Source organism: Panicum hallii, chromosome 9 (assembly GCF_002211085.1).
Source record: "Panicum hallii strain FIL2 chromosome 9, PHallii_v3.1, whole genome shotgun sequence".
Taxonomy (NCBI): Eukaryota; Viridiplantae; Streptophyta; class Magnoliopsida; order Poales; family Poaceae; genus Panicum; species Panicum hallii.
Genome location: NC_038050.1, coordinates 57,520,911 through 57,530,961, shown reverse-complemented (window position 1 = coordinate 57,530,961; position 10,051 = coordinate 57,520,911). Strand labels below are relative to the sequence as shown.

The 10,051-nt window shown below is 48.1% G+C and overlaps 2 protein-coding genes across 2 annotated transcripts; both read left to right on the top strand.

Moving 5' to 3' along the window:
- Nucleotides 1-1,897: 1,897 nt before the first annotated feature.
- Nucleotides 1,898-2,621, top strand: LOC112873196. The gene is made up of 2 exons (XM_025936213.1): nucleotides 1,898-2,307; nucleotides 2,404-2,621. Exons 1-2 carry the CDS (start codon nucleotides 1,923-1,925, stop codon nucleotides 2,619-2,621), a joined length of 603 nt encoding a protein of 200 aa, XP_025791998.1. The 5' UTR covers nucleotides 1,898-1,922.
- A 347-nt stretch (nucleotides 2,622-2,968) lies between these two features.
- LOC112873195 lies at nucleotides 2,969-4,090 on the top strand. The gene is made up of 3 exons (XM_025936212.1): nucleotides 2,969-3,142; nucleotides 3,511-3,612; nucleotides 3,695-4,090. The coding sequence occupies exons 1-3, from the start codon at nucleotides 2,969-2,971 to the stop codon at nucleotides 4,088-4,090; spliced, it is 672 nt and encodes a 223-aa protein (XP_025791997.1).
- The last annotated feature ends 5,961 nt before the right edge of the window (nucleotides 4,091-10,051 follow it).

The following is a 10,051-nucleotide window of genomic DNA, read 5'->3' as shown; positions in this document are numbered from 1 at the left end:
GCCTCATGAAACTATTAGTGAGACATGTAATTTTTATGAACAAACTTACTGCCACTTTCTCGAATGAACTAACTACCAAAACAAAAAGTGTTCATTTTGATGAGATGTGCAATCTTTGTGTTCATCACTTTTTATTTTGAAAGTATTTAGTACACCAATTTTTAGTCCATAGACCGTCAAATTTGAAATTCAAATTTGAAACTGTCAAAAAAAGTTCAAATGAAAAATAGCCAAAACCAAAAATGTAGAACTGGACGAGTTGAACATTTTTGTTTTATACATTCATTTCATTTTCAATCGTTTACTAGGCCTAAAAATCGGTTTGAAATCCTAATAGAACTCAAAGGGTCACTGACAATCCGGGCCCACCCGCCAGGGCCAAATTTTCGCTGCCGCACCTGGCTCTCTCCCGCGCTATCCCGCTCGCCGACACACGGGACCCACCCCACCTCCCGCTCAAGCCATCCAAATCCCCCCTCGCCTTATCCTCTTGCCCGGCTAGGGATAGGGGAAAAATCCCCAATCCTTGGTCCACTCTCCTCGCTGACACACCACCCCCGCCGTCCCTCCAGCCCCGGCCCACTGCCGCACCGACCCACCACCCCCACTATCCCTCAAGCCCCCGCTGCCGCGCCGACCCACCACCCCCGCTGCCGCGCCGACCCACCACCCCGCTGTCCCTCAAGCCCCCGCTGCCGCACCGACCCACCACCCCCGCGCCACTCAACCCCGCAACGTCAACGAGCATGGCCTCCTCCTACCTCCCCGCCACTTAGCGGCGCCCAGCGCGGACGACATCCACGTCAACGCCAGAGGCCGGAGAGCCCTGTCGACATCCTGAACTTTGCTCCGACAGAGGCGCCCCGAAGGCATCCACGTGCACTCCTCAACGCCGGCTATAGTCTGCTTCCTCCTCCTCCAAAGGTACTCTGCTTCCCCCTTCTCCTCCATTGCTTGGTATTTGCACGTCTAGAAATGTTCACAAAAGTTACAGTCTGAATACTGAAGCTGTTGCCTGCAAATGAGTTAATGAATCATGAAGGCAGGTTCTGCCAAGGACCTGGTTTTGTCTTACATTCTGTTAATTGTTATTTTTTCTTGTTCCTAACATTTGTTAGTTCTTTTGCATCTCTTTTACAGAAACTGAATCCAGTTTCTGCTCTCTGTGCGTTTCATGAAACTAAGTAAGAAATGAAAAAAACCCAGTACGAGCTGGAAAGGGATGAAAGGGTAAGGGAGGTCCAGGAACTTTTTGCGTCTCTGGGTATTCCAATACTAGCTCAGGATGTTAGAGATGTTTTTTCCAAAAAGGAAAAGTGCATGGGGAAGACAATAGAGTCTAACAATGAATATGACCCATCCTCTGACATTGATAACCAATGTGACAGTGATGATGACTACGATGATGACCTAAATAATGAGGATAATACTGAGGTGAGATGCATTACTAGGCCAATTAACAAGTATGTTGTTAGTGTTTTTCAATCATGTACTTCATTGTAGTCATTTAATGTACTTCACTCATTATCCTTGATTGATAAGATGCATGTTTCTCTTGGCAGGTACAAGTGATGGTTCCAGGAACTCGCCCTAAGAAGCAAAAGACGACACAAATGGCGGCTGCAAAGCAGCTGCCACCGTGCTCGCCTACCAAATTTACTAGGAAACAGGCAGCCAGGCCTACTGGAGGCCGTCCACCACCTAGGGATGCAAACCAGCTGCCACCGTGCACGCCTACCAGATTGACACGGCAACAGGCAGCCATGGCTTTGCCTGGAGGCCGTCCACCACCTAGGGATGCAAACCAGCTGCCACCATGCACGCCTACCAGATTGACTAGGCAACAGGCAGCCATGGCATCGCTTGGAGGCCGTCCACCACCTAGGGACGTAAACCAGCTGCCACCGTGCACGCCTACCAGAATGACTAGGCAACAGGCAGCCATGGCATCGCCTGGAGGCCGTCCACCACCTAGGGAAAGATTGCCCTTGCCTGCTAAGACCGCTTCGAAAGCCAACCCTAAAACTAATCCCATTTCCAGTGCTTCTAGATTACCCAGCACCAGTCCACCCATATCTACGCCTAGTGGAAACACTGAGCATAGTACTCCTACTCCTACACCCATCCTTGCCGTGTTTCCGCAAGTTACTCCCACGACTAGTGTTAACCAATCAGTTCCTATAGAAACCTCGCCAGGTGTACAGAGCTCTAGGCAAAGCAATGACATCAATGACTCAAATGACCAAGTTGATGCTGATTCAGAGGGTCATACAATTGAAGGAGAACCAGTTGGTGACTTTGTTTCTGGTAATCAATATGTGTTTCCAACCATTATTTCTACATTCAATATCTACATTTGTGGCTGCTATAATAACCCATTTTGCATGTTATTTGCCAATGTAGCGTCCCGAAAGGAAGTCCGCAAGAAAACCATAGGGCTTGGCTTAGAGAAGATGATAAAGAGAGGAAACAAGCTGCCTATCCAAGTGGCTGAAGGGAAGAAAAGACCTGATGTCCCACTTCAAGCAGCGAAGCTGGCATTAGAAACTGGAGTAGCTCTTAGAGACAAGCTGCCTATCTACACATCTTGGAAGCTTTATGAAAAAGACGGGGGCCAGTAGAAGTACAAAAAGTGCTTGATAAAGTGGCGGTGAGACACCTAATTCACTTCAACTACTTTCTTTCATTACTAGCTCTACTCCCATGTAAGAAATTTTATCAAATAAATCATTTGTGTGACTGCAGAATAGGTTGGATGTGGATGTTAAGAATGATGGACCAAGCAAATCTGCATGCACTGATATCATTAAGAAGGGAGTAAAGCAGCAGAGGTATCACCTAAAAAGGAAGTACTTCAACGAGTCCCTGACCATGGAACAGCTGTTGGCCAAAGAACCTCCACCTAAAATGAAGAAAGAGGAGTGGATCCAGCTCATAAAGTACTGGTGTGACCCAAAGAATCAGGTCCATGGCCTGCATCACTGCTTTTGTTAACATGCAATCAAACTGTGCCTATGAATTAGAACTTTGTATTGCATTTGTGGTGCAGGAGAAATCTGCGAAGAATAAAGTAAACCGATCCAAGGTGCAGCTTCACCAAAAAACTGGTTCTAGGTCCTACATAGCCTATCGATACAGCCTGGTAATACTATTGCTTTCACTTCGGGGCACTTTTGGGGTGCTTTTGGGTTGTATGTTCAACATCTTTAAGCTCCTGTTATGTTGCAAAGGAAAATGTAGTTCATGGCTATTTGTAGTGTTTTTCCTCTACTGAATAGCTATTTCTAGTGTTTTTCCTTTTGAAATTTATTTGCACAGGGAAACTGAGAAAGATGGATGAAAAGGGCAAGGCTCTTTCTGATACTAAACATTTTGCTTCTTGTACTGTATGTGATTATTTTGTTCTCTATGCACACTAATTGCCTGGTGTTCGGCTGGATCCTTTTGTTACTATGCAATGCAAACTGAGATGTGTGCTTCAAAGTCATCCAAGGCTTTTACATGCTGCAGAGGCCTAAGTACAACAACAGCGATCCAGATGCTGTAGAGTTCTTTGGGGAATGTATGAATAGTTCCAAAAATGGTCGCACTCCTCTTGCCAATGAAATATATGTAAGTTCCAAAATGATTTGATACATCTATTGTACTCAAGTATGTGCCTAGCCTTGTTATTAACTGCATTCTGTTTATGCAGGAACGGATGGTGGCAGAGAAGGATAGAGAGCCAGAAGAAGGAGAAGCAAAAAAATCTCCCACCAAGATTGTTGATGAAACTCTTAGCGAGATCAGCCGCTCATCCACATTTCTTCCTAACATTGGTGCCCCTCGACCATCAAAGAATGCTCAGTCCTCATCGACAGCAGCACAAGCACGCATCCGAGCTGAGTTTGAGGCAAGCCTCCAAGCTGAAAGAGAGGAAGCTGCTAGGAAGCGGGAAGAGTTGCAGGCACAGCTTGAAGCTCAGCAGGCCGCACTTGAAGAAAACCAAAATTTGCTGTGGCAGACCCAAGAGGAAGTGAGGGGGATGACTAGCGGGTTTGAGGAGACTAATGCGCTGCTGCGAGCTGTCCTGAAACTTCAGAAAGATTAAGGTATGATTGCAGTTTCTGAGGATGAGGCCTTTGTCTAAGCTTTTACTACATTGCTTCAACTTAGTCTGTGCTTGGAACTTTGTGAGAACTATATGCCATCTGGTTTGTGCCATATATTTGTTTGTTTGCTCGAACCTGGGACAATGTGCTGCAACCTAGAACCTAGAACTATGTGGTTGAACAAGTATGCTGCAAGTTTGTGGTTTGAACATGTGTATCCATGATGGCTTCAGTGAATTGTGTCGACCTGTGAATTCTGAATGATTTGTGAATAGTGGTGTCAATCCTGTGGATGATGGCTGATATATGTGTATTAATTATGCTTTTGTATGCTGTGATGAAAGACCAGTGGGGCGATGCCGTCATGAATGGAATGCCAATTTGTGAAGCCACAGACTCATCTGCAAATGTGTGTAAATACCATACGAACCAGTACAAAACATGACAAAATATAAGTGTCACATAATCTACAAAAACTATACATGACGACACTGCGATGTCACAAAAAACCATCGAAACTTGTTCTTTGCCTTAGCATTTGTGACGACTCGTACATAATGTGATGCGTTGACTAGCTAATATATGACAGAAGTAGTGGTCATAAAAGGTAACAATATGTGACGCTACAAATCTTCCGTCACAAAATATACAGACATTTTGTGACCATGGACCATAAAACCGTCACGAGGTACTTTATGTGACGGTCATTTTGTGACGACACTGTGACGCGGGGATTTTGGTCATAACTTACTTTTTATGACCAATTGCATACTTTACATGACAGATTCAGTTGTACTCGAGTACGATTCCTAGGCTAGTGTTGGACTAGGATTCATGTAACTCTGTCCTCCCGGATATATAAGGGCGGGCAGGGACCCCTTCAAAACACATCAACACCTAAGGCAATACAAACCACCAAACAGGATGTAGGGTATTACGCACATCACGGCCCGAACATGTCTAAACCTTGTGTTGCTTGCACCTTCGAGTTCCTAATCTCGGCGACACCCTACCTAAAACTCACCACCTTGGGTATACCCCTCTATGGGCAGGCGGTAAAACACCGACAGCTGGCGCGCTAGTTAGGGGGGCGCATCGAAGATCCACCGGCGAACTCGATGGTATCATTCAAGTTCACTAGTGACATGCTCCCCGAGGGCACGATGCTCATTTTCGGCTCATGGGTCTGCGTCGCAGACGGCGCGGGCGATTTCCGTCGATTCACCATCGACGTCATGAAGCTGAAAATTCTCGCAGCAAGTTTCCGCAGCGAGCTCAACGAGTTCATCAACAATCTCGACGACTTGTTGACCCATGGCTCCGCCAGGAAGATCGAGGAGGAGTCCATTTTCAATGCGACTCCACCCCGTGCTGCAACGACCATGCTCGGATCGGACTCGCTCCAATCTGAGGACTTGCGTAGCCGATCATGACTCGGTCTACACAATTCGGCCACTAAACTTCAGGAGGCCAACAATTTTGAGTCCCTCTCCGCATTGGAAAAGGACTTGAACCTTTTACTCCAAATCAGAAAACCCGAAGCCACTGCATGTCGGGGGGCTGCGAGTTGCCTTGGTGACGATGGTCTGATGATCACCTCCACTCCAGAAGGCCATTTCATGCATTGGAGAGGCATGAAACTCTCCGATCTACTCGAAGATGAAGACCGACTCGTGGCACACCTTGAGCTCTTGCCTTTTTAGGAGGGCAAGCCATTAGCCACCACGGCAGAAGAATCGATCGAGCTAGTCGAAGCGAGCTTCGACGAACTCATATCACGCTAAGTGTTGATGGCAGAAGAGGGCGAGGACGATGGTATCTCACCCAACAAAACACTTGACATGATATCCGAAGACGAGGCCACAGCCAACGCCGGCAACAAAAATGACACTGAGCGTGAGGCATGAAGGGCCAGGAACAGAGCCCGCGCATCCCGGCGAAGGAGGGTCAACGAGCGCATGCGATCTATGCATCGTGAGCTAGATGCCGAATTCACCATCGTGAGCGAGCGGGGCTTCAGAACTCCCGTGGCTAACATCGCCAGGGTAACTGCTATACTCGAACGCAGCAACGATCCAAACCTACGCCAAGCACTTCGCTACGCGCAGAGAGCATGGATCCAGCTCGATCGACAAAACCCGGAGTCAGCCATCGGAGCAGAACACATGGGCGAAAGCCGCTGCCAGGCTAACAGTCGAATAGCAGGCGGCCGTCCTCGACCTCAACGAAGCAATAACAACAACAACGCTCGTGGAAGTCAGACCACTGGCGGGAGGCAGCAGCCACCTCTAGGAGGCAACCCGCGACAACCTAATCATCCCAACCATCAGAATCCTCAAGAAGACCTGCGCCAGAAAATCAATGAAGGACGCGATGCGTGATCCATAATTGATTCCAGACGTAGAGAGCGTGAAGTAGCTGATCCAGAAGGTACCGACTGCAGTGATCGCTTTCCAGCGTTCACAGCATGGTTCAACAGTTACAAGTACCCTGAGGGCTTCAAACCAATTGGGATCACCAAGTACGACGGCAAACAAGCTCCTCAGCAATGGCTACGATGTTACTCTACCGCCATAGAAGTTGTAGGATGCTCCAATACCACCAAGGTCGTCTACTTCCCGATAGCTTTGGACCCTGCACCGCTCACATGGCTAGAGAGCCTCAGCAACAACTCGATTGATTCCTAGGAGGGGCTTAAGAAAGTCTTCATCGATAACTTCCAGGGGGCGATCGCCCGCGCAGGTACTCGTCATGACCTTGCTCAATGTAAATAGGAACGCAACAAGCTCCTACAATCATACACACGTCATTTCTTCGACGTGCGAGCCACCATTGCGAACATCTCGGAAGAGGACATCATCGACTGCTTCTACAATGGCCTCATCGACCCAGGCATCTATAGAGAATTGGGGCGGAACAGACCAAAAACTATTGCAGGACTTCATGACATGATGCACGATTGGTCCGAGCAAGAGGAGAAGATGCGTGAGCGGTTCCCGAGGCGCAACGACAACAACCCAAGATGCACAAATGACAACCATACTGATAAGAGCCAGTGGGACTACTCGGGTTCATAACAAAAGCGCAAGCCAAACGACCTCATCGCGGCTGTGGATCATCCTCCGCGAGGCAGGAAGACAACGATGCAGGAGCAGTTCGAAAAGCTCTTGCAGAAGAAATGCCTATGGCATCCAGGTGCCAATCATGCGGCAATCGATTGCTACCACCTTCGGAGGACATTCAGCAATCCCAGCAATGCAAAGAAGAACAAGTCAATGGATCAAGAGCCCGAAGAGGACGACCAAGGGGACAAATCGCACAATGCAAATTTCCAAGATGCCTCGAAAACCATCAATGTCATCTTCGGAGGTGATGAAGAGTTCAGTTCCAGGAGGGAACAGAAACTACTACTCCGAGAAATCATGTTCATCAAGCCGGCGGTACCACGACCACTCCGATGGTCGGAGGTCCCCATCTCGTTCTCACGAGATGATCAATGGACCAGCTTCTCGGAGCTCGGCAAATTCCCCCTGGTCCTGGACCCGGTGGTGTCAGAGGTCAAGCTCACCAGAGTACTCATCGACAACGGAAGCGGTCTCAACCTCATCTCTGCCAGCACGTTGAGAAAGATGGGCTTGGACTTAATGGACATGCTTATCCCAAGCAAGTCTCCCTTCTACGGCATTGTCCTAGGCAATGCAGCATATCCACTTGGCACGGTGGTCCTTCCAGTCACCTTCGGCACGAGGGAGAACTACCGTACCGAGTTCATAAAATTTGAAGTTGCCAACTTCAAATCTTCATATCATGCCATACTAGGCAGACCGGCACTGGCCAAATTCATGGTAGTGCCACACTATGTTTATCTACTTCTCAAGATGCCAGGACGAAGTGGGGTACTCACTCTCCAAGGCGACTTGAAAAAGTCATATGATTGCAACCATGAGGCCATCCAATACGCTTCAACTACGCATGTGCCAGATGCTTGAGGAGAAGTACTCGTGACCGCGCAACAACTCTCCTAAGCCGGGCTGGAAATCCCAAAAAGGAAGGCAAGCAAGTTGAGCATCCAGTCGACCAGCGACGTGGCCCTCAAGACGATCCAGCTCCAGGAGGGCGACTCATCTAAGACCGCTGTCATCAGTGCAGGCTTAGGTGACAAATAGGAAATCACGCTCGTCAGTTTCCTTCGGGCTAACCGAGACATATTCGTATGAAAACTAGCGGATATGCTAGGGGTGCCCAAGGAACTGATCGAGCATAGCCTAAGTGTACACGCACAAGCTGTGCCCAAAGAGCAACGCCTTCGCAGGTTTGCTCAAGATAAACGAGAGGCAATTAAAAGGAAAATAGCTAAACTCCTCGCGGCTGGCTTCATTAAAGAAATAATCCATCCAGAGTGGGTAGCTAATCCTATCCTTGTAAAGAAAAAGAACAATGAATGGAGAATGTGCGTTGACTACACCGATCTCAATAAGCATTGCCTGAAGGACCAGTTCAGGTTACCGCGCATCGATCAAGTCGTTGACTCGACAGCGGGTTATGTACTCCTCTGTTTCCTTGACTGCTATTCGGGGTACCACCAGATCGCGCTCAAGGAGGAAGATCAAATAAAGACCGCGTTTATCACCTAGTTCGGGACATATGCCTACAAAACTATGTCTTTCGGGTTGAAAAACGCAGGTGCAACCTATCAACGCGCAATTCAAATGTGCTTCGTTGATCAGCTGCATCAAAATGTTGAGGCCTACGTGGATGATGTGGTCATCAAGACCAGGAATCTCGAGCATCTGATTGCAGACTTGGAAGAAACGTTCAACAGCTTACGAAAGTTCCGATGGAAGCTCAACCCAACAAAGTGCATTTTTGGAGTACCATCAGGAAAATTGCTCGGGTTCATCGTCAGCCATCGGGGAATTGAAGCCAATCTTGAAAAGATCACGGCCATCACTGACATGGAGGCTCCGACTACAATCAAGGATGTGCAGAAACTAACAGGATGTATGGCATCCCTGAACAGGTTCATCTCCCGACTCGGGGAGAGGGGACTACCCTTCTTCAAACTCCTGAAGCGCCAAGACAAGTTCCAGTGGACGGAAGAGGCTGAGCGGGCCCTGCAAGATCTGAAACAACACCTACAGTCACCCCCGGTCCTCACAGCACCACTGCCGGGCGAAAATCTACTACTCCATATTGCGGCGACAACTCATGTCATCAGCAGTGCTATCGTCGTCGAGCGCAGCGAGGAGGGCCATACATTTGGAGTGCCGAGGCCGTGAACTTCATCAGCAAGGTACTCTCCGAATCTAAGGTACGATACCCGCAGTTCAAAAACTCCTATATGCGATACTGACAACATCAAGAAAGCTGCGCCATTACTTCGACGAGTACATGATCACTGTGATTACAGATTTTCCATTGGCGGATATTCTACACAATCAGGATGCCATGGGACGTATATCAAAGTGGGCAGTAGAACTGGGGGCTCTGTCAATCGACTTCAAGCCACGCCACTGCAATTAAGTCTCAAGCTCTAGTCGATTTTATGGCGGAGTAGAGAGAGAACCAAATTCCAACTCCAGTCGACAAGCCAGAGCACTGGACCATGTATTTTGATGGATCTCTTAAGCTCGATGGCGGAGGTGCTGGAGTCTTATTTATGTCCCCGAAAGGTGAACAACTGAAAGATCCTTTGGGAGGTATCCAATAACGAAGCCGAGTATGAAGCCTTGATTCACGGGCTACATTTAGCGATATCACTAGGCATCAAGCGACTACTTGTATACAGCGATTCACTTTTGATCGTTCAGCAAGTCAACAAAGAGTGGGACTGCAACAAGGAGACAATGGACGCCTACGTACAAGAAGTGCGTGTGGCAGAACCAATCTGAATTACACCGGCTCAAGTACGCGAGTCCTCTCTTGAGAGCTACCTCGTGCTTCAAACGGTATAATCCCTT

What these genes read in the sequence shown, in the direction of transcription:
- LOC112873196 (XM_025936213.1), top strand. Translation starts at nt 1,923, where the DNA reads ATGACTAGGCAACAGGCAGCCATGGCATCGCCTGGAGGCCGTCCACCA. An exon ending in AGTTGGTGACTTTGTTTCTG is followed by an intron (nt 2,308 to 2,403) that starts GTAATCAATATG and finishes TTGCCAATGTAG; the next exon opens with CGTCCCGAAAGGAAGTCCGC.
- LOC112873195 (XM_025936212.1), top strand. Translation starts at nt 2,969, where the DNA reads ATGGCCTGCATCACTGCTTTTGTTAACATGCAATCAAACTGTGCCTAT. An exon ending in TAGCCTATCGATACAGCCTG is followed by an intron (nt 3,143 to 3,510) that starts GTAATACTATTG and finishes TACATGCTGCAG; the next exon opens with AGGCCTAAGTACAACAACAG. An exon ending in CTCTTGCCAATGAAATATAT is followed by an intron (nt 3,613 to 3,694) that starts GTAAGTTCCAAA and finishes CTGTTTATGCAG; the next exon opens with GAACGGATGGTGGCAGAGAA.